General features: G+C 33.1%; 1 protein-coding gene across 1 annotated transcript in view; it reads left to right on the top strand.

Moving 5' to 3' along the window:
• LOC133324266 (rhomboid-related protein 3) overlaps positions 1-11089 on the top strand; it is a 115103-nt gene extending 104014 nt beyond the window's left edge. Inside the window, exons 6-8 of the mRNA XM_061533113.1 lie at positions 6123-6390; positions 10518-10664; positions 10749-11089. Coding sequence (XP_061389097.1) covers positions 6123-6390; positions 10518-10664; positions 10749-11044 — 711 coding nt within the window. The 3' untranslated portion in view covers positions 11045-11089. The remainder of the gene's footprint in view (positions 1-6122; positions 6391-10517; positions 10665-10748) is intronic.
• Positions 11090-25874: the final 14785 nt, after the last annotated feature.

Genomic DNA, 25874 nt, shown 5'->3' with positions numbered 1-25874 from the left:
CAGCTTATTAGGCATATAAAAGCAAGCCTACTGGAGGCAGGAAGAGGACGAAGCGTCTCAAAATACGCGATCTCGGTTAAAATAACAATGGATATTTTATTATTTTATACGAAACAACATCAACTCAAGAATTTCTCTCAAAATAGAATATTTTAGTATAAATGACAAAATGGGATGATGATGGGATCTGTGAATATACATTTATTTCAAAATTATTTTTTGAGACTCAATTTATGAAATTATTGAGTCTCAAAAACCTTATTTAAATCATTTTGCGTTGCCTACTTCTAGGCAACAACAGGCGTTAAAAAGGTTAAAAACTCTTTTTGGCCCCTGGTTGTTTATTTGAATATTGTCGTTTGTTTTTATGATCATCATAAATCACATTAATGAACAGTGCACCACTGCTGTTGTTTTATTAGCAAATAAAATAAAACATTTTTTTGTCAATGGAAAACTCTCTAATACACACGACAACAACATAAACTCACACGTACACACGCGCATGCAAACAAAAAACTGCCTCGTAAATGGCTTATTAATGCTCATCAATAGTTTATTAAATATGCTATTAAATAATTTGTTTATGCGGTACAAATGAAACAAACAAAAAAGAGCAACTACATTGTGCATGTATGCTCATGCTCACACCTGTAGTTACGATGATGGTTCAAAGGAATTAGCCGATCCAACAACCCATTCATTCATTGTGTTTTATAATAATTTCATAATTGTTGTGTTTTATTTCATGTCAACGATGAGATTTGAATTTTAATTTCAAAGGGGATACGACAATATGCTGGACGGCCTAACACAACTCGGCTATATGTTTGAAACCGCCTATACAAATATCATTTGTTTCTGTTATTTTTTTTCTAACATTTCACACATAAATCTATTTCTTAATTATTTTTAATATACATATTTTTTGTAGAACAAACAGATCGTAAAAATGTGTAATTAAATAAATGCGTTAGGTTGAGAAGGAATTTGTTTTTCAATATTATTAGGTATAATATTATTAGAGTTTTTTTACACAAATATGTAAATGATGTTGTTGATGTTTACCGCAAGCAGTGTGCAAAATCTACCTAAATCCTAAATCAAAATTTTAAAATTAGGTGTTAACCTTTTAAAATCAACAAAACAGGCAATCGGAACTTTCAGGTTAACATTTTTACTCGAATAAAATAGAAATGATCGGAAAATTGAAGAATAGTATATTGTTGATCTTAAGTTACTAAATAGCGTAACTAACTTCCAATTGTCAAGAAAAAATACTTTTTAGGGGGTTTAAAGGGTGCGTGATTCATTTCTTTCCCAAAAATTTTAATCTAACAAATTTTAACATTCATATATCCTCCATAAGTGTAATAATTTTGTCATTTCGTTTGCAATACCTGTAAATGTTTAGGAGAAGCCATAAAGTGCTATATACATATTTGATATGGTACTGCCTCATTTTCTACGCCGAAAATTTTAAATATTGGTCAATGTGGTCCTCCTACAATGGTCAAGTTCCTGTTTAGGTATTTTAATATACTCAAGCGCATTTCCAAATGAATTTGGCTTTTCGGGGTCATGTTTTTTATGTATACACACTGGTGGCCAAAACTAAAACAATTAAAATTGCAGAGTTAATAAATGCCGTATAACTTTTTCAAAAATATCGTGTTGGTTTTTTCAGTTTCAAATCGGATACTTTATTCACATCTAAGAAAACAAAAGCATTAATGCAATATTCATTATGAAATAAATAATAATTTTTAGATAAGAGAATTGTTTCAAATTTAGTTTCAACAAAACTAAAGCAACTCTACAGTACAATAGATACTTGCAATGAAAATATAGGGAACATACCAAAATGTGGATTTATACCGATAATTCTACAAACCGATTTATGTAAGCCATTATGTACACCAATTACAAATTTCAGTAATTTTTAATGGGAATTTTTTTTCTAAAATCTGAAAACCTTAAAACGTGGCCTGATACTGATATCGCATGGTAGAGTATGAAATCCTCAAACTACTGCAATTTAAATTGCAAAGTTATATGAGGCTGTACCTAAAGGGGGGCCAACATTGATAAAATGGTGTAAAAATAAGCGACTGTTTGGCGTTATCATTATAAGAGGGCTATGCCTAATTAATGACCGATATATGTCAATTTTGAACCCAATATTTTAGTTTTGCATCTCAATTCCTTCCTTCAGGGGGTATCATTATATGGCGGATATGCCTAAATGTTGGCCGATATATTTCATTAACGTCAGGTTAGAGTTTTTATCACGATACCCTTAGAAGGCGAAATGATTACAAAAGATGGTTAAGTCGTCTTAGAATTTCATACTTTGTATAAACTGACAATTTCGAGTATCGACTAATCCCCATACTCTGGTAGAATACGCCTATACGGGAACAACCCCATCACACGGAACAAATCAGGTAACAATTTTAGTATAATTTTAATAATTTTTGGTATGGAGATTTGTTACCATATGTGACTACAAAATACCAATTTACAGCTAATTCGGTTGAAAAAAGTGCTCAAGAACCCCGAAATACCGAAAATTGGGGTATCCTTATATAGGGGCTACCCAAAAAATGGACCTATATTTATAATTTTTAGTGGAGGAATTTGGTACCCACTGTACCAAATTTCAGCGAATTTGGTTAAAAAACGCGCTTAAAACCCCCAAAATACCGTAACGAGTAACGTTATATGGGGGCTACCAGAATAGTGGACTGATATTTATAATTATACTCTTTACCACACTGTGGTACAATATGTTTGTAACAGACAAAAATAATCGCGATAAACCCATGGTTCCTTTTGAGAATATGCATAGAATCACTTTTTGAGTCGATTTATACATGTCGGTCTGTAAATTGTAAACAAAGTGCAGGTCGTATGTATTATCCGAATTGGATGAAATTTAACACAGCTCTTTTATTTGGCCCAAGGACGAACCCTATTGAAATTGGGAAAAATCGATTCACATTTAGATATAGCTCCCATATATATTTTCGTCCGATTTTATGTAAATGCTGCACCAAAGTCCCGATATATTTTCCGATTGGCACGAAATTTGGCACAGCATACGGAATTAGGTCTAGAATGATGTGCGAAGTTTCGTAAAAATCGGTTCAGATGTAGATATAACTTCCATATATATTTTCGTCCGATTTAATGTAAAAGGTGGACCAAAGACCCTGCAGACAAAAAATTTGGCGGAAAGTTCTTTAATTTCTGAAAAGAATCGTGAAGCCTTTCGCAAAAGCTCATATTAAGGGGACCCCCCATTCTCGGGGTCAAAATTTTTGTTGATATAATTCGAATCTACACTGATTAAAGAATGTCTCTACAAAATTTCAAGTGAAAATCTCAAGAACTCTTGAAGATATAGCCGATTTATTGTGTCAGCATCAAGTGACGGCTGAAGGGCTTCTCAAACTTTAAACGCGTTTTTCTCTAAACATTTTTTTGCGAATGGCGGGCACGATAACTCAAAAACTAATAATCCAATCGGTTCCAAATTTTGCAACGTTTCTCTGGGAGTGTATAGCTCTCGTATGAACTAGGATAAAGCCAATCGGTGAAGATCTTCCTTATTTTTTAACTTGGTTTTTGGTAAAAAATCGGCGATTTTCCAAAAATATTTTTTCAAAGGTCCACCATTTTGTTAATTTTAGAGCGAAGTCAATAATCCTAGTTCATACGAGAGCCATACATGTACTCTTTCTAACACCGTTGGAATTTTCGGTTTCCGATGTTCCAGTGAAGAGTTATCATGCCCGCCATCAAAAATAAGGACTTTTCTTTAATTACAAAAAACAACAACAAAACAATAACAACATTTTTTTGTAAATTATTAAATTATTTTTCTTCTCTTTTAAATCTTCAATTATATATGTGCAAAGTTACAAACCTTAACAAGCATTTGTATTCATTTACCAGCCCATTGAAAATCTTGAAAAATTAAAATCGTGAATGGGGGGGGGGGGGGGGGGGTTCCCTTAATTGGAATTCGACTCAGAGTAAAGCCAGAAATTAAAGACTCATGCCACAGTAATGAAAGGGTACTGGGAATCATGGAGAAAGGTCAATAATGGTATTGGGTTGTTTTTCTTTTTATGAAGTTCGATATATTTACGAGAATTATGAAGTAATATATCGGATTGTTTATACAAATGTGTTGGAAAACGCTTCGCTGAAAGAAATATACCGCATGTTTGGGTGTTACATCTTGACAATAATCTTCAAAAATTTACCAAAACATGTCAAAGATCGGTTGCTGTCAAAGATTGGTTGCATCATAGATAGAAAAATCAAAAAGAATTCACTAACCAACAAACAAAACTTCAACTCAAACGTTCAGGATGCGAGGAATAGTACATACAAGGATCAGGCTGAACATTTTTTGATTCATTGTCTTGTAGGCAGTGTTGCCAAAACTTTGCTGATCAAAATTTATAAAAAGTGACAAATAAAAGTGCTAAAAAAATTATAGTAAGTGCTTTGCTGGCGGCAGGTGGCTTACTTAGAACATAGTAGTATCTGTTGCCAACGCTATCCTTCTCCTAATTTCAAAACTAATGTCATTAGTTTTATTATATATAAAATCTTTGACTATCTCGAAGCTGTAGTTCTCAAGTTTCACAGTTGGTCCGAGTCTACTGGACGTCTTTCGCGTTGATACCATCAGCTTGGTGTTCTTGCCGTTTACTGCCAGACCCACTTTGGCACATTCCTTCTCAATTTGTCCAAAGGTGGCTGTTACCGCTCGCAATGTTCCACCCATTATGTCGATGTCATCGGCGTAGGCGAGTAACATGTGTTTTTTTGGTGTACAGAGAGCCGTTTCTGTTCACTTTAGCCTCTCGTATGTCCCTTTCCAGCAAGATGTTAAAAAGGTTACACGACAAACTGTCACCTTGTCTGAATCCTCGAATACTTATTCTGGCAAGTGTAAATGGTGTACAAAACACTCTACGTCTTTTCAAATGCCACGAAGTTTTTCATTTATTTGAATTTTGTTTTTGTACGTGTGTGGATAAATTATCTATCGCTACAACAAAAATATGCTTTGAAAAGTACTGTTTCTAGAATGAAGACAAATATCGAACATTGAGAAATTTGAATTTAATTCGCATATTCGCAAATACAAATTATCAACATACGACCTTTGTAAAGCCACATAGCCAAATATGCCTGATGAGCCGCCTAACCAACGGCGAAACGCGTCGCATTATGGTGGGTACGTAGGTTGTTCTCCTGACTTTCCTTTTCATTGCAAAATTTAGATCATTAAGCTCGACTCGAATGAGTATAAATAACTCACTTAAAGTTTTTCACTTACTTCAGAATTAAGTATAGACTGATGTTTTTAACTGTATTGAAATTGCTTACTATAATATTGTATAATATTACCTTTCGTATATATCTAAAGTGGTGTAGGGACCGACTTTTGTATTTTTCTTACTGGTCAGATGATATTTTTAGATATTATGTACTTTTTTCTCGCTAACTATGCATCATTCGAGTACTGAATCCATGGGGAGAACAACCTCTCAATTTTATTGCATACCCCCAAGCCACTAATTTGCGGACTTAAAAAATTTTAAATTCTTAAATAAAAGAAAAACCGAGCTGTTTTATTGGCTTATGTATATGTTTAATTTCTCCAACTTAATATTAGACCGTCTTCGCTTAACAAATATTTATACCAACAAATTATGACTCGTAAATATGGTTGTGTATATGTTGCTCTAACTTTTAGTTGTTGTTTGTGTTGTGTAACTATGACGCGACACAATGTCTCGCCACAAGGTGTTGACGGAAACTAGGAAACAATTTTAACTAAGCAAAGACAAAGTTGGCAACAAAATTTTTCTTCTGTTTTTTTTTTTATTTTTTAATGTGACGACAAAGTTTCCTTCCAAGTGACAGCCGCACTTTAGAAAAAAATGTGGAGACCAAGGAGTCAACGACACTGCCAACCGACTACAAGTTTCGTTAGGAAATGCTATTTATATGTGAATGTGTGTGACTATATTTTTATGCTAAATATTTAATTAAACTACATTTGTCATTTTTAGTTATGTTTTGTTTCTTTGCAGTTAACCCTATTTACGTATCACACCGTGAATTCAGGCGATGCGACAGATCCTGTGGGTCCTGTACCCATTGATTCCCTATTCATTTACCGTCCGGATAAACGTCACGAGCTGTGGCGTTTCATGTCGTATATGTTCCTGCATGCCGGCTGGTTCCATCTGGGTTTTAATTTGCTGATACAACTGGTGTTCGGTCTACCATTGGAGATGGTACATGGCTCCGGTCGTATTGCGTGTATATATTTTTCTGGTGTTTTGGCTGGTTCATTGGGTAAGTACAGCAGTCAGTGCACACATACATATTTAATAGATATCTTTACGATAATATTTCATGGTTGGATATTAGTAATACGCATAAGATTCTATTTAAGTATTCACAATAAAGTTGTTTTGAATGGCTATGACTATTGTTGGGACATTTATTTGATCAAAATTCTTCTATTAGGAATGCAGGTAATATTAGACATTTTGTATTGTGAGGTTGTAGATCATGGAAACTATATTAAAATATTTTTTAAAAATTTAAATTAATTGCCAAAGGCCTTTGAAACGTTGATTGGGGCGTTTGTCGAGTCTAATATGAGCAGAATTCAAGTTCGATTGTGGTACAACCGATTTAAGGAAGACCGAGAAGATGTAAATCGTGGTCGTCCGAGCCGATGAAAACATTGTTCCTTTGAATCGCTATCAGAAAAGTTGCTGATGATATTAGCTATCGTTCTGCCAATGCTTAACTATTTTTACTGATGTTTTACTCAATCGTTGTGGGCAACGGTTAAGTCGATCTCGAACTCACGAAGAAAATATCATTGAACCTCTGTCTCTTTTAACGTCGTGGAGGTAACAGAGAACGAATAGAAGAATATTGTGCTGTATACTATATTGTCAGCTATAGTCAGTGTTGCCAAAACTTGATTGAGAAAAAGTGCTAGATTTTGTTGAAAAATATGCTAGAAAGTGCTAAAAATTTTAGAAAAGTGCCAGAAAAAAGTGCTAAAACTTAATATAAAGAAATTTGATTATATTTTATAATGACATCTTTATTTCTTAAAATTAAAATTAGCAGCTATTTTGTGGGGATGTTATAAGTGCTCCAACAGCTTATAACGTCTCAAAATATTGGTCCTGGACTCACATTTTAGTAAAAACTTGTCACGATATTTTGCATATCCTGTTCTGGCTAGTGAAGACACTTATTGTGTTTGGGAAAATCGGTCAATATTTGGCTGTTGAAGTCAACCAAAATTAGTTTATATGTTTTTCTGGTATCTCTAGAGGTCACAAAATTGTACATAAGGAAACGCTAATGAATAAGTATATTGAGCGATTCAAATTGACCAAGACTTTTGTCCGAAAAATACAAAATTTGTATTCTATGCCGTATACATTTATTGTAGAACGACAAAGACCAGGTGTGGGAGCTATACGTAAATATTTACAGGAGTCTACGTACTCTAATAATGTTTAGAATTACCATTATTACACTAGATGATATGTATGCAATTTTGCATAAAGTTCCGGTTATGGTGAAGTGCCACATCTATAGTTGTGTTTTTTTTTTAGATGCCACCTTTGTAACGCGAACACCGATAAAGCAATAAATACGGGAAATCTACTCAACGAAAAAGCATGGCTGCTTTAATAATGATCTGTCAAATTTTTTTAATTAAATGAACCAAGACCTTAGCAGTACAATTAAAAAAACATTCCATTACATTTTTTCTTGTCAAGAGAAGTAAAGCTGACTTTACATTTATTTAAATTATATTCGTTTATATACCCCAAATTGTTCACAGTGTTTTTATACCCTCCACCATAAGGTGGAGTCTATATTAAATTTGTCATTCCGTTTGCAACACATCGAAATATTCACGGGATACACCACTAAGTATTACATATATATTCTTAAACAGAATAAAATTCTATGTCGATTTACGCATGTCCGGCTTTATATGGTACCTGCCAATATGGAATTTTTTGATCCGTTTTTTAATTTAATTGACTGTAATTTTGTATTTTGGGTTCACATTGTATAGCACATTTCCGTACTATTTCTCACTACCAGAAATATCAATATTGATCTCTGTTTTATTATAAACCCTTAAAACGGTAGCCCCACCATTAGATGTTTGGACATTTTCAATATCTGTTTACCACCTATTTTTCGGTATGTTCAGGGTTCTATCATAACATGAATTTTCACCTAGGAGCACCCATTAATTTTAGATATTTTGATTGACATCCTCATGGTGGAGGTTAAAAAAGTTCGGCCGGGTCAAACATAAAATCATTTTTACTTTTTATGTAATGGTATTGTAGTATTATTATAACCCAGGAGGTTGATACCACGCAGAATTTTTCACCGACACGGCAATTAGTTTCGCAGAAAATTTAAGTCTTGTGGTAGTTTCGTAGGGTATCATATGGATAGCCCCGTCCGACTGTACTGCTCCGTTCATTGGAAAAAACATTGGAAATTCAAACCCACCATGTGAAACATACAGAAACTTCAATGTGCTAATGTGAAATCGAAAAACGAAAATTTTTTGGAGCAATACTAAAATTTGTAAAAAAAACTTGGAACAAATTAAAAATGCTAAAAAAAGTGCTAGGTGCTAGATCGATTTTTTTGGTGCTAAACGAGTTTAAAAAGTGCTAAATCTAGCACTAAAAGTGCTAAATTGGCAACACTGGCTATAGTATAGCCAGGAATCTTAATTATCACAGATTATCAGGCGTGGATTTTCAAGACCCAAAAAGGTGAATTTTTAAAATATTTTTAAGGCTTACAATAGAAGTGGAGTTTTAAAATACTGTTTTTTAAGTCTTAAAATAGGCGAAGATTTTTTAAATACGTTTTTAAGGCCTACAATAGGCATAGATTTTTAAATATTTTTTGAATGCCTACAAAAGGCGTAGATTTTTTAAATAATTATTTTAAGTACTTTAAAAATAATCTACGGGTATTTTTTTTTTAATTTTTTAAGGCCCACAGTAGGCGTGGATTTTTTAAAAGATTTTTTTCCAAGTTCCAAACAAGGCGTGGATTATTCTAATATTTTTTCCAAGTTCCAAACAAGGCGTGGATTATTCGAATATTTTTTTCCAAGTTCCAAAAAAGGAGTAGATTTTTGTAATAATTTTTGTAATATTTTTCCCAAGTTCCAAAAAAAGTTACTTTTTATAGAAATTTTTCCCAAAAAAAAAGCGTATATTTTATAGATATTTTTTCTAAGTCCCAAACATCGCCCCAAAACAAAATAACAACTTACTAATATTAATAAGTAATCAATGAGTGATGAAAATCCATAGATGGGAATTTTAACCAGTGAGCGGAGCAGTATAGTCGGACGGGGCCGACCATACGATACCCTACACAACTTCCATGAAAATCTAACTTTCTGTGGTTCTATATTCTGAGATTGGGCAATATTTCGCGATATTTGCACCCTTTTGACTAGCTAGATCAAAGCTAGAGGTCATCAAATGTTACTAATAATCAGTACAGTCCCTCTAATTACTTGTCCAGATTACCTTCACCGTGGTTTGTGTTGTGATGTTCGGCTTTCGACTCGAAAAGTACAAATAATTAAGTTATCGGTCCACTTCATCCGAAAAATTATTATCTGATCATCACCTAACATTTTAGGCGTTGTCCTTGACCATAACTGCAACCTCATGGAACATTTCAAAGCGATCAGCGCTATATTTCCACCCTCCAGTGTGGCAATAGGTTACTAAATAATATATGAATACGTAAGCACCTGTAAATATTTAAGTGTAATTCCCGCATCCGTGTACCTACCACAATATAATTGGTATCAATTTAAAGGTAAACCACTCCTCTTGGAAATACTATCACCTTCTTGGGGCTAAGTCATTCAGGTGTAAATATATACGCACAAAAGTTAGGGTCCATTTGACCTGCTAAACATTGACCGATCTTTATCAAAAAATGCATGCTTATTCATTGGCCCGATCCCCTTCTCCATGCAAAATGGGCCATAATTGCGGCCTCGGAAGCAACCAGAAAAACCGACAAAAATAAAGTTTTTGGTCCATTTCATCCCCTAAATATTAACCGATCTTTTCCAAAAACAATAGGGGCCTTCATTGGCCAGAACCCATCCTACATGCAAAATTTCGTGAAGATTGGTCCATAACTGTGGCCTGTAACGTGTTTACAAATTATAATGGACGGACGGACACACATGTCTAGATAGACTCAGCTAGTCGAGATATGACGATCGGTATACTTACAACATAGCTGTAGGGTATAAAAATAAATTAAAATGTTTATAAGGGTGCATAAAGGGTGTTCTGTTGTTCCTAAAACTCCAATTAAAACTTACCATATAATACCAAATATCTTTGACATTTTTACCTATATTGTTACAGGCACCAGTATCATTGATCCCGATGTGTATTTAGTTGGCGCCAGTGGTGGAGTATATGCCCTGCTAGCCGCACATTTGGCTAATGTTTTGATAAACTATCATCAAATGCATTATGGAATTTTGCGTTTGGCATCGATCCTGTTTTTTGGTAAGATTTCGTTTTCGAACATTTTATGTTTTATTGAAGTTAAAGGCAAACAAAAAAATAATAATAAATTGTATTTTCTTCCAGCATCCTGTGATGTCGGTTTTGCTGTGTACGCCCGCTTCGTGGACGATTATCCGTCCGTTTCATTTATAGCCCATCTCACGGGTGCCCTGGCTGGCCTTACCATTGGTCTGTTGGTCCTTAAGAATTTCGAACAGAAATTACACGAACAACTGCTGTGGTGGATTGTGTTGGGCATTTATGCGGCCTGCATCATTTTTGCCATCATCTTCAATCTACTCAACAGCACGGTGATTCTTCGATTGCGGGGACAACCCCTTTATGCCACCGAGACGGTGTACAATCATTTTCAAGTCTGATATTTACTTTTGACTGTCAGTGTTGTTGTGCTGGTACTGGGACTACGACAATTACTGCTCCACAAATGGGCTATTAACTATCAAAACATAACAGACATACATATTTATTATTTATTTATAGAGAGTTACAGTCGTTTTGTCGTTTGTTTATCTTTTTGTTGACGTTTATTGTTTTAGTTTGATATTATTAACTCTATTTTCAGTTTTTTTTTGCAAAGTGAAATGAATTCAATTAATAACTTTAATTTAATTTATTTGTTGTTTTTTTTTCTTTCTCTCGCTCGCAGAGATTTGAAATGTTGCTCTTTTTCATTTATTTATGCCAGCAGGAAACTCTAACGAAAACGTTTTGACATATATATTTAGTTATATATGTGCGTATGTATATAAACAAAAACGAAATGAAATTATATTGCATTTACAGCGAACTACACCATTTCCAAATGAAATATATATTTTATTAACGAAAAGAAAATAATATAGAAATATTTTTATTTTGGAATTACAGCCCCTAACTGCCGTAGATGAATTTCTGAAATTTAGTTTGTATCGATTTGTATATCATCAGCTCTATGTTAATCCTTAAAATTTAAGTATTTAAAACTGAATTTAATTTATGTAAATATTTACTTATTATACAAATTATAAAAAACATAAATAAATAAAAATAATTTAAGAACAATAAATATTAAGACTTTTTTGGTGGGCAAGGGAATAATGGAGTGTAAAAGGTAAGTTGATTATAATATCCATGACCACACTGGCAAAAGGAAACGAGATAGACCCAAGGTTCCTTCCCAACCAAGCTCCGAAAGTTTCCGGCGAGTCCCTGTACATGTGTGTGGCTTAGCGTTGTCCTGTTGAAACACGACAGTATCGGAACCATAAACACCATTCACAATTTTAGCCGCTTGGATTACATTTTCGCCTTTGTAAAATAAAAACTGTAAAATGTACCGAATTTTCTCTTTGTTCACTTCCATTTTTAACACCCTGTAACTCACAATTGAATGCACCAAACAAAAACAGCAAAATATTTTTTTTACTTCGAAATGTCACCCTTCCAACGAGCATAAATCTGAAATTGTTTGATCGATACTTTACGAGAAATCTATCTGTACAGCCATCTGCCGAAAAAGTAATGGATTTATTTTCCCCTACCAATACATTGTCTCAGGTGTATGCCCTGGGATATACAATATTAAAATATCGATTTTCACAAATTATTAAAACGACAAAAAAGCTGGTCAATAATTATAACACACCAATATTATGAAAAATAAAAAAAATCGAAAATGGATAATAAATTTTCACTGACTCACTCACACCTATGTACTACCACGACATTTCAATGGAGGAAACTTAGGCAAGTATCATAGCCATCCATAACTATCACCGTAACAGGGAATACACGAAACTTGGCTTTGCAGTATTACAAGCGTATCTGCTGCTACCTTTACTGTCAATATTTACACAAATTTTGAATGACTGTTAAATTGGCTTCTTCACATTTCTGCTTTGCAAACAGAGAGTGAAAAAAAAAACGTCAATTGGATTTGTTACAGAAACAAATAAAAAATCGCCAAATGTTGGTGTTTGCGTGATTCTCAAACATATTTCAACCAAAAATCCCATTCAAGGTGAATGACAGTCGGCCATGGCGATGAGTGTACGAATGGCAAACATAAAACATGCCGAAATAAAGCCATTAGACTAGAAACACCAATCAAACCTTTGCGAAAACATAACATAATACCAAGTCCTTTAATCTCCAAACAGAAAAATTGTTTCAAGGGTCGACAGCAAAAAAAAGCGCAGAGTTCATGACATTGATTAATGCAGTGAAATGTATATTTAAGGGTTGTTCGTTTTTCTTTTTCACCAGCGCCAACACTTTTTTCACGCTTCGCTGTTGGTTTTTGGTGTAAAAAAGTTACTAAATTAAAGCCATCGTTTTTATGCCATATATACGCATGTGTATGTATAGATGTTAGTTTTTATGTTATAGTAGTTAAAGGTTTAAAAAGCAGGCATTTTTATTAGTTGTTCTTAATAATGCACAGATTTTTATGATATATCTCAATTATATTGATTAAAGTTTTTTATATAATCAGTTTTGTGGCTGCAGAGGTCATTCGGCCCATCAATAGTCTATATTATTTTTTGGGCTTTTTAATATAATTCTGAAGAAAAAAAGGCTGCCAATACCCATTTCTCTGGCTGATAAGCGTATTTAAATTGATATAACATATGCGTTAGGCTGTATCAAATTCTACATAAAACGTTGCTTTTACGACAAATCGTTGTGGTTTTAATCGATAATTTTGCACAAAATAGGGCAATAAATCCTTCATTTCATCAACTTTTATTGTGTTTTTTTTTTCTAAATCCCAAAACCTTAAATTTCCGAATCTGACCTTCTAAATTTGTATCTCGCTTCCTTCGGATGATAGTAGTAGTAGAATCTAAAGTTGCTACTTTGAGTACGGAATTTATAATTTAATATGTCCGGTATTCCACGGTCGATAGAGAAACGGGACTAGTACTTCACGAGAAACCACAATATTAAATTATAGCCAATTCTGTTGAAAAACGTGCCCAAAAGCTTTACAATTCTGAAAATCTGGGGTATGGTTGTATGAGTGCTATATGCGCATTTTAATAGGGCCTGTTTTTGGATCCACCAGTAATTTGCTACATATATAGATGGAAAGGCGGACATGCATAAATCGGCGCAGAAATTGATTGAAAATCACTTAACACAAATTAAGTTAAGCAAATACATTTGCTTTGTGTGGGCTCTATGTGAAAATAAGAACATTAATTTAAGAAAAAACATTTAAGGATCGGAGAAATCTCCGCTGAGAAAATGAAATAAGAAATTACAGACTCTTAGATTTAAAGATTTGGCAAGGACATAAAAAATGTGTTCCAACCCTCCAAGAACACGTATTACGAATTCCAAACATCCTAAGAGTATGAGCAAAAATTTAAAACTCTGTCAAGAATATATACATATGTATATGGGCAATATTGCCAATTTTTTAATATTCCATTTTCAAAAAATCAGCTTTTTTGTTTTTGTGACACATCAATGATTTTTGGTACACATATAGAGAAAAATGTTCTGACTTCGAAACCGTTCGCGATCAAATTTTTGGTTGATGCGCGCAAAAGTTATCGAGGTTTTAATTTTGGGCATAAGAAAAAAATCTTAATATTACGCCGTTTATTATATTGACCAAAAACGTTGATATATATCTTCCTCCGTAAAGTAAGAATATGAATATATTATAATAATCGCGATAAAGTTGCACATCTTCACGAAATATGAGAAAAATTATAAAAATATAGGAGATTACGTCAATATATTCATTATATTAATGACATACACACACCTAAAAATTTATATAAAAATATCTACATAATCTAAACACCATGATGAATCAAATCAAGAGATGAATGAAATCACACAAGTCCGTGTAGCGGTTTGTAAATCAGAGCGACAACAAATCAAGATATTAAGGAAAAATATTTGTTTTTGGTTCGAAAAAAATGTCATCATATTTATTTTTTTAATTTTATACAAGAAATTTCAGAAAAAAAATGTTGGGGTTATTCTGCTATTTTACCCGAATTTTGCCGAAAAATTTAAATATTTAAAAATAATCACATTTGGTGTATAAGTGGATTGCAGCAAGACCTTTCCGATAAATCTTGGGGTTCTATAAATAGGAATAAATCTTAAAATAAAATAATATTATGAAATAAACACTTTAAATTGCGTCTAAATCGTGTAATTATCAAAATCATTTGATGCGCATGCGGTTTCCAGTTTTTATCTTCCAATCCATATATATTTTGCAGGAAGTACTGAAGTTTAAAAAAATACTTATACCATTTCATCCATGTATATTTTTTTGCGAAATTTCAAAATCATTTGACGCATGCGGTTTCGAAAGTACTGTGTTTATCCACATATATATTTTGCGTTTCATTGACACGTTACATTGAAGTACCCAAAAATCATAAAACGCGAATAATTTCCGAAAACTCCATATGCCATTAACGCGCATCCGATTTCGGTGTGCACCCTAAAAAAATACATCGATCTATATCATTTCAATGTGGTCCATTAAGAACCATGGATGTGCCGGCACAATCTATTTTTGAGATAAATTGCGTACATCTCTCTTTCGGCTGAAGTTTTTAAAGTTCTCTTTTCGAAAAAGATCAAAATCCGTATGAGATCATTTATTGAAGCGGAAATGATACACAGAAAACGCAAATAAATCCGCGATATTTTCAAAAACATTTTTTGCCAAATTTCGTGTTTTTGGAAGGCCAGTTCCCGCCGTTCTAGTAGACGGATTTTTACGAAGAAGATTTTATATCATCCGAAACGTAAAAAACCTTATTGATCGCGGGTACCCATATCATTAAGTTGACAGATCTAAAAATTTGGTCGGAAAAATAGGTTTTTTGGAAATTTGATCGCACAAAATTCGCACCTTCGGATGAGTATTACTCTGAAGCTGTGCATACTACATACACAAAATACATATCAAATTACGCAGATTCGCGACTACAATAATCTTATAATCGATTTTTAGAAATTCCTGTATGCGTATTAAAGCTAGAAGTAAAATTAAAAAAACACTCAAAATCGAGCTTCAAAATGTCAGCATCATTTAAAGGCAGATGCAGTTAAATTTTTGAAAAATGATACATAAGGGGCGTATTCCCCATTTTGTTGGCTTGTAGTTTTACTTTGACACGAAGACCGTGAAATGAGTGGCTTAGTCACAAATCGATAGAGAACAGAAAAAACTGGTTCGCCTCAACCTGTTTTTACACATTTTTTTACATTAAGGGGACCCCTCCATTCTCGGGATCAAATTTTTTTTGATTTAATTCGATTCTACACTAATTCAAGAATGTCTCTACAAAATTTCAAGTGAAAATCTTAAGAACTCTTGAAGATATAGCGGATTTATTGTGTCAGCATCAAATGACAAACTTTAAACGCGTTTTTCTCTTTTGCGAATGGCGGGCACGATAACTCAAAAACTAATAACCCAATCGATTCAGAATTTTTACACGTTTCTCTGTGAGTGTACAGCTATCGTATGAACTAGGATAAAGCCAATCGGTTAAGATCTTCCATATTTTTTAACTTGGTTTTTGGTCAAAATTCGGCGATTTTTCAAAAATATTTTTTCAAAGGTCCGCCATTTTGTTAATTTTAGGGCGAAGTCAATAATCCTAGTTCATACGAGAGCCAGACATGTACTCATTCTAACACCGTTGGAATTTTCGGATTCCGATGATCCAGTGAGGAGTTATCATGCCCGCCATCAAAAATAAGGACTTTTCTTTAATTACAAAAAACAACAACAAAGCAATAACAAAAATTTTTTGTAAATTATTTTTCTTCTTTTTTAAATCTTCAAATGTGTATGTGCAAAGTTACAAACCTTAACAAGCATTGGTATTGATTTGCCAGCCCATTGAAAATCTTGAAAAATTAAAATAGAGAATGGGTGGGGTTCCCTTAAAGTAGACACAGCTTCCACCAAAATAAAGTTTGGAGATCAATATCATGAACAGTTTGCACCGACAGATCAATTAACCCAAAACTATTCACTTTTTTTCATATACATAAGTAATTCTCGAGTTATAAAGGGGTGTACCTCCGCTTCAGCTATGTTAAAAAATTGGCAATATTGCCCATATATATATATATATATATATATATATATATATAAATAAAATGTCAAACAAAATTGCGAAAATCATTGTTTTTCATTGAAAAGGCCTTGTACCAAATGCTATATCCACCCGTACCTCCGTATACAATGTGTTACACTTTTTAGTAAATTTTAGGACTTTTTTTCTGGAAAATATTTATGTATTAATGTTTATTGACATAGTTCCAGATAAGTATTGAGTAACTGGTTCCTATCATTATACGTTCTACTGTACACAGTATTTAGTACTTGTTAGTATCGTGAGTACAAGTTACTTAATTTTTCGCGTATACCATTTGTACATACATACCGACTTTCAGAATTTTACTTCTTCTCCCACAGTGCAATATTTTGTATTTTTGGTGCAATTTAGTACGAATTTCCAAATAACCAAGCCTCTTATTGTACTACAAGTTGAGAATTTTTGTACTCTTAATTTACATTCATATTTTTTACCATTTACTGTGGAACAATATTTAGTACAATATTCATATCGCACCATTTGTAATAGTTAAGCTTAATACTAAATTTCAGATTTCAATCTTTAACTTTTCCATTATAATTTAATATTTTGTACCATTTTAGTAATAATTTCAGAAATATATTACTGTGTTTCAGATTTCTATTTCTTCCGGTTCCATTATACTACAGTATTTAGTACATTTTTTGTACTAATTTCCAAAAAAATTATGCATAGCTTTGGCCTGATTTAGACTAGGCGAACTTACTTTATGCCATGTACAGACGAGCGTTGTTCGCTCTCTCATTCTTGCGGAAGGAATTACAATTGTTATCGTTCTCTTTCGAATCACTCTCTGAATAACCAATAAATTTGTCCCACTTAATTTTGACAGTTTGAAAATATACAAGGAAATTGAATGAAAAGTAAAAAATTGTATAGTTTTTATATATGCAGCAGGATGTAAATTTTGTTTTCTACAAAATTATTTTTTTACATTTTGTGACAATGTTTTGAATTGAGAAAATATAAAAATGTATTAAAAACAACAACATTTTCAGAAAAAATGAAAACATGAATGGTATTTCAATTGACAAAAAATTGCCGTAATTCACTAAAATATGTTACATTTTTGGTGAAAAACGAGTTTGAAATAAAAAACAATTTTTTTTGTATGAACGGGTTCTATTCCCTACGTTGCCTCTCTCTCCAAGGAAATTCAAAATTATTGTTTTACATTTTGTGACAATGTTCTGGATTGGTATTTCAATTGACAAAAAATTGCCGGCACGAGCAATTTTTTTTATTTCTATTCCCTGGCCTCTCTCTCCAGCAAACAAAGACTTGCCGCAAGTAAACTCGCCTAATCTATATGTGGACTTTCTATTTTTAATAGAGTAAGCTACATACCAAATTTCAGATTTCTATTCCTACCAGTTCTATTGTATTTTATTATTTAGTACGTTTTATAACCACTTTTGTACTAATTTCAAAAAAAAAAAAAAAATGTTTTTTGCATAGTTTTATGTTAGCAATAGTTAAAGCTACAAGCGAAGTTTAACATTTTTATTTCTATCGGTTATATTGCAACATCATATTTAGACCTTTTTAGTACATTTTAGTACTATTTTCCAATAAATATGTTTGCCCATCATTCTGTTTGGGATAGCTTACGAAATTTCAGATATCTATCGCTGCCTGTTCTATTGTAGTAAAATATTTAGTACTTTTTAGTACCTTTAGTACTAATTTCGAAAATTTGTTCACACATTTCCCTTCGCCTATCGTTGACAATGCTGCATACCAATATTTAGAGTTCTACATCGAAACATTGCGTTGTAATATAGTTTTAGTAACAATTTAGTACTAATTTCCAAAAGATATTTTTGCACAACATTCTATTTGTAATAGCTTAACCTATATATCAATTTTCAGATAAGTATCTCTACTAGTTCTATCCAAATATAACATTTAGCCCTTTTATTATTATAGACAAAGCTGTATACTAAATTTCAGAGTTCTACTTCCAACCGTTCCGGTGTAATACAGTTTTAGTACCATTTTGGTACTAATTTCCAACAAATATTTTTGCATGTCGTTCTTGTTTTAATAGCTTAAGCTACATACAAAGTTTCAGATATGTATCTCTACCGATTCCATTCAAATATAATATTTAGTACTTTTTAGTACCTCTTAGCACTAAATTTCGAACGAAAATATATATGACCTATAACAAAATCTGACCGATTTTAACAAACATTATCAAACATAATTTTTTCCTCAATTGCATTCGCTATGCAAAATTTTGCTCAATTTGAAAAATATTGGGAGTACGGTGTATTATTCACACGAAATCGGACGAAACTATATATGGGAGCTATATCTAAATCTGAACCGATTGTGACAAAACTTCGACGACATCAGTCTAGACCTAATTGAGTACTCTGTGCAAAATTTTGCCCCAATCGGACAAATATTGGGAGTTTGGTGCATCATTCACATAAAATCGGACGAAACTATATATGGGAGCTATATCTACATCTGCACCGATTCCATCAAAACGTCGCATTCGACCTGATTTTGTCTCAATCGGACAAATATGAAGAGTTTGGTGCATCATTTACATAAAATCGGACGAAATTATATATATGGGAGCTATATCTACATATCAACCGATTTTCTCCAGTTTTAATAGAGTTCGTCCTTGGGCCAAATAAATGAGCTGTAACAAATTTCATCCAAATAAATGCAACCTGTGCTTTATTCAGAAAAATACATGGTCGGACAGACGGACGGATTCAATGCATATTCTCAAAAAGAACCATGGGTCTCTCGATTACTTTTCATAAAATTTTATGTTTTCTTTAAAATCTTTACATTAAAAATTTATAATTCTCGATAATGTTTTATCTATTTTTTCCATTTTCCACACATAGTCATGTCATATTTACAATTAGTTCGTCCATACTTGGGATGAATAATATAGTTCTATTAAAATACTCGGAGTACAAACTCATTACATTTGACCTCTATTTTTGCGTACCAACGATTTTGCAATCTCTTCTATAGATTCGTTAAATATTAATATTTGTACGCAATTATGCTGCTCATTTGAAAGATTTATTTGCTTCTCGAAATATTCTACATAAAGTAGCAGACCTTTTTGGATTTTGTAAAGAAGAAAACATATACTTCGAATTTCTCGAACCTTCGAAGCTGCTTATAAACTTAATTTTAAAATGTGAAAAGAACAATGAATTTTGAAATGAGAAATGAATTTTGATTTAATAATAGTCTGCACTCCATATTTGCCAGACATGTTAGACGCGCCGTCATATCCTTGAGCTCTCAAAAATGTTGAATCCAAACCCAAACTGATTACTGTATTATGACGGTGGAAAATGTCTTTCTTGTTAAACCTTCTTGTTCCACATAGCAAAGGGAACATTCTTTGTCTTTATACCCTTCACCACACTGTGGTACAGGGTATTATGTCTTTGTGTATATGTTTGTAACAGGCAAAAGGAATCAATATAGACCCATGGTTCCTTTTGAGAATATGCATAGAATCACATTCTGAGTCGATTTATGCATGTCCGTCCGTCTGTTCGTCCGACCGTCCATGCATTTTTGTGAGCAAAAAACAGGTCGCATTTATGATCCGGATTGGATGAAATTTGGCACAGCCCATTGGTTTGGCCCACGGACTAACCCTTTTGAAATTGAAGAAAATCGGTTCAGATTTAGATATAGCTCCCATATATAGTTTCGCCCGATTTTAGGTAAATGGTGCACCAAAGTCCCTGAAAATCATTAGATTTGCACGAATTTTGGCATAGCGTACTGAATTAAGTGTAGAATGACGTGTGATAAGTTTCGTGCAAATCGGTTCAGATTTAGATAGAGCTGCCATATATAGTTTCGCCCGATTTTAGGTAAATGTTCCATCAAAGTCCCTGCAAATCTTTTGATTTGCACGAATGTTGGTATAGCGTACTGAATTAAGTCTAGAATGATGTGTGTTAAGTTTCGTCAAAATCGGTTCAGATTTAGATATACCTCCCATATATAGTTTTGTCCGATTTTAAGTAAATGGTGGACCAAAGTCCCTGCTTACTGAATTAAATCTAGAAAGATGTGTGCTAAGTTTCGTGGAAATCGGTTCTGATTTAGATGTAGCTCCCATATATAGTTTCGCCCGATTTTATTTAAATGGTGCACCAAAGTCTTTGAAAATCATTCAATTTGCAAGAAGCGTACTGTATTATGTGTAAAATGGCGTGTGCTAAGTTTCGTGAAAATCGTTTCAGATTTAGATACAGCTCCGATATATTGTTTCACCCGATTTTAGGTAAATGGTTCACCAAAGTCCCTAAAAATCATGAGATTTGCACGAATTTTGGCATAAGGTACTGAATTATGTCTAGAATGATGTGTGCTAAGTTTCGTGGAAATCGGTTACGATTTAGATATAGCTCCCATATATAGTTTGGCCTGAAGCTCACTCAATTTGCACGAATTTTGGCATAGTTTAGTGTGTGCTAAGTTTCGTGAAAATCGGTTCAGATTTAGATACAGCTCCCATATATATTTGCGTCCGATTTAAGGTAAATGGTCACTTATTTGGCCCAAGGACGAACCCTATTGAAATTGGACAAAATCGGTTCAGATTTAGATATAGCGCCCATATATATTTTCGTCCGATTTTATGTAAATTGAGCACCAAAGTCCCTGGACGAAAAATCCTTGGACAAAATCGATTCAGATTTAGAAATAGCGCCCATATATATTTTCGTCCGATTTAAGGTAAATGGTGCACCAAACTCCTAATGTTTGTTCGATTATCGCGAAATTTTGCACAACGTATCAAATTTAGACTTGAATGACGTTATTGGGTTTTATTGAAATTGGTGCAGATGCAGCCATAGCTTCTATATGTACTTCGAACGGGTGTCTGATTGAGATTAAATTTTTAACTGTGCGGCGTACCGAACTGCTTTTATCAAGTTTGCTTTAAATCGTTTTCCATAAATTTGTCGCATGGTACACAGACGACTTTAAATCTGCCCGAATGAAATTAAATTTATCATAGGTGGCAGAAAGACATGAGTATGTTCCTTCGAAGGAACTTTGACATACAAATGTAAGGATACATACACTCCGCGACACATGAATAGGACACCAATGTAATTCATATTAAATTACAAGTTATAAACATATATAGCGAAAAAAAATTTAAGTTTTTGCATTTTTTCAACCACAGGTAGTTCTTAACGAGAAAAATATTTTTCGATATGATATGGATAATGGTTTTTTAAAATAATGCCAATGAATGTAAAACTACAGCAAATTTGGCTTTATAATTGCGTCAGTAGAATAGGACACCCTTTAAAAAAACTCATAAAATGTATAGTTTGAAAATAGTTTTTATTTTGGTTTATTTTTAACGTTAAATTATTGAGATTTGAACACATTTTTGCAATATTAATAATGAGTAGGTCCTCCTTTGTTAAGAACTACTTCGTACATTCTGTCTGGAATGGAATCGTACAACGATTTAATGTAGTCGAGGGAAATTGTGGACCAGGCCTCTTTTATTGCATAGATAAGGTCATCTCTGTTGTTGTACTGCTTACCAGAAGCGTAAACTTTTCTAACTAGCCAGCCCCACACATTTTCAATTACATTAAGGTCTGGGGAGTAAGGTGGCCAGTTAAGAAGCTTGACATTTTGGCTTCGAATCCAAGACTTTACGACTCCAGCTGTATGAATCGGTGCATTGTCGTGCTGGAATATCCATTCTAGGTCTCCAAAAAAATTTTTGAATTGAGGAAATGCTTCCTGAAGAACATTTTTGTAGCAATTTGCATTCATTGTGGTGGTTAGGAATTGCAAATCGATAGTGCCATAGTATGATATGGCCCCCCATACCATTACACCGCCCACTCTGCTATGCAAGCGATCCAAATAATGATTTTCTTTTCGAATATCGTGGAAATAATAATTAAAACCATCTGGCCCCTCGAAATTAAATTTTTTTCATCAGAGAAGACGACACGGTGCCAATTTGTTTTACCCGTCCAATGCGAACGACAAAATTCGAGGCGTGCCTTTTTACGCGTGTCGTTAAGCGGTGGTTTCTTCTTAAGTTTTAATCTCTTTAAGTGGTCAGCTTTAGAAATAACACGCTGAACAGTTCTTACGCTCGCTACTACACCTGTTTTAGCTAAAGTTTGTGCTGCGGAGTCGTGAGAGTTTGAAGCTTTTCTAAGTATAGCACGTTTATCTGCTGCTGAAAGTACACTTTTTGTTCGACCTTTCATATTTTTTCCGTAACTTGATTCATTTTTTAAAAAATTGGATACTACATTCCGGCTTCTGCCAATTTTTTTTGCGATTTGATTAATAGATAAATCAGATTCTTTGTAAATTTTAATTTTAAGTTTTTCTTCAACAGTCAATGATTTTCCTCGTCCCATTTTTCACGAATTGTAATTTAAATTACTTTAATTACGGTGAAAATTAAAATTATTGACCTTCACATTTTAACTTGCACGAAAAAACTGGAATTTAAAGCTGTGTCTTATTCAAGTGTCGCGAAAAAATACTGTACTTTAACCACAGTACCAAAACAAAATAGAAAAAATCTCATAACGGTACATTTTCAGCACATTAAATTACACTCAAATAATGAGCGATAATCAATAAGAAAAAACAATAACAAATAACATACAATTGTACCTTTCTTTTGTAAAAACCAGCAGTCTCTTAAATAATATTTGCGTTGTCCTATTCATGTGTCGGGAGTGTATGTACAATATACCCAAGTGGTGAAGGGTATCATATAGTCGGCCCAGTCCGACATATATAGTTTCGTCCGCTAAAACCGAAAACAATACAGCACTTTTCGCTTCTTCAACAATAGACTTCTGGGACTCGGGCATGTTGCATTTTCGGGTGCACTCTCAAAACATTGTATAAGTTTACGTATAACGACAGTATTCGGGAGGCTTTACTTACCCTCAAGGTGATGTGTTTCAATTTTAACTGTATAACTTTGTTTTTTTTTTCAATATATCTGTTTGTCCGTAAAATGTTCTATATGTATTGAAACCTCTTTCATTTTCGATGTAAAGTCCTGAGTACTCATTATCGCAGCTTTGTGTTATTCCTGTTTTTCGTGGACGTTCAATAGAATATTTCCAATTTGAAAGAGAGTGCGACAGAAGTAAATTTGGGGATCTGTTACAAATTATTGGTATAAACTTCATTGAGGTAGTTTAGGAAATTCGTACTTATGGGTACGAAAAGTACTAAATATGGTACAATTTTGATTTGTGTGAACGGATGCGGAGAAGGGGTAGAATTCTGAAGTTTAGAATGTGGGCCACTGACGGAGAGTTAAAAATAAATACCAAAGGGTTTTGGTACTAACTGTTACATAATTTAGTGAAACTAGATTGATTTATGGAGGTAGTCTTAAAAATATGTGGTTATGTGCTTGAATGGAACTAAATGTGGAACCTGTATGTATTTACTAACATATGTAATTGAATCACTTTTGAATATGTATAATAGAAATAAGAAAGAGATTTAGGAAATTAGTGCTTATGCGTATAAAGAGTAGTAAATGGTGGTAAACTTGATATTAGATGTAGGAATAGTGGTATTCGGAATTGTAGTATAAAAATTATACAGTATTCACTTTTTCCATATGAAATATTATGTATTTCTTTTGTATATATACAGTATTGTTCGAAACCTAAGCAACTTTTTCTTAGTAAGTAATCATGGTCTTTTATTATCTTGTTAAATTGTATTATGAAAAGTACTTATTTTATTAACTATTACATTATACAGTCGACACTATACAGTCGACTGCGCTTTACTGAAACGGAAAAAATTGGATTTTTGAACTGAAAATAATTTCAGTTATCCGAACTCATCATAAACGAAACATTTTTTACTTTTACGAATTTCAATAATCTCTATATCATAGCGAATTTGTAAGTTTCGATTTTTTTAAGAAAATAGACGATAGAAATTAAAACTAGTTAACATGTTTACTGCTTATGGGAATTTTATTATGAACTGTAAAACTTATGAACTTGTAACGAAATCCATCGTCTGCCTGCTGCAATCGTAAGACCTATCTTAAATACAACGTTTGATTTTAAGAACCTAAAATATCGGCCGATTTTAAGTCTTTTTAACAGCTGGCTACGCTGTAATACCCAATATGAGGCTGTAAATGAGTATAATACTTCCTTGCAAAACTTGTCACCAGACCTCAATCCCATTGAGAACCTTTTCAGCATTTTAAAGCGAAGGATTGGAACACGTCGCTTTAAAAACAGACAGGAACTAATGAACTCCTTAAAATCAGAGTGGTAAGCTATACCAACAACAATTCTAACAAATCTTGTAGAATCAATGCCAAAAAGATGTGCGGCAGTGATAAAAAATAACGGGTATCATACGAAATATTGAAAGTTGCTTAGGTTTCGAACAGCTGCTTTGTGGGTTAATTTTGTTTTCATTTCTTTATTTTTTTCCAAAGAAATTTAATTTAAATTTGTTATTTTCAGATTATAGACACATAGTATAATAGTAAATAATATATATTTTATATAAATCAATTTAACGATATCATATAAGACCATGACTACGTACTAAGCAAAAGTTGCTTAGGTTTCGAACAATACTGTATATAGCTTTGAATGCCCTCGTTGCTGGATTTTTCGTAGTGTCTATAGCATACATCAGACAGTTCGTTCCCGCAGACAGTTCGTTCCCTTATGTGGTCATTCCATCGAAGTCCCTTTCTGAGATTTTGTTTTATCAATTCAGCTAGTTCCACTTACAATAAACAAAACTTTTAACAATTTTATTAAATTGTAGCAAATGTTCGAAATTAACAAGAACAAAAATATGTGCATAAATAGTTTTATACAGTTCCCTACCCTAACATAAAAACTACATCAAGAATTAAAAATAAAAGTTGTAGCCAACAAACCGTATTGTCGGTCGACATATAACGTCAGCGTGCAATTTTCACTTTACCAGTGAAATGAATTATTCCACGACTACTAAGGTGAGGCAAAAGGCAAAACAAGAAAAA

Source organism: Musca vetustissima, unplaced genomic scaffold, assembly GCF_032173495.1.
Source record: "Musca vetustissima isolate MV318-11 ecotype Yass unplaced genomic scaffold, APGP_CSIRO_Mvet_v1 utg5924, whole genome shotgun sequence".
Taxonomy (NCBI): Eukaryota; Metazoa; Arthropoda; class Insecta; order Diptera; family Muscidae; genus Musca; species Musca vetustissima.
Note: the sequence above shows the minus strand (reverse complement) of the source record. Positions and strands in the feature narration are given on the sequence as shown.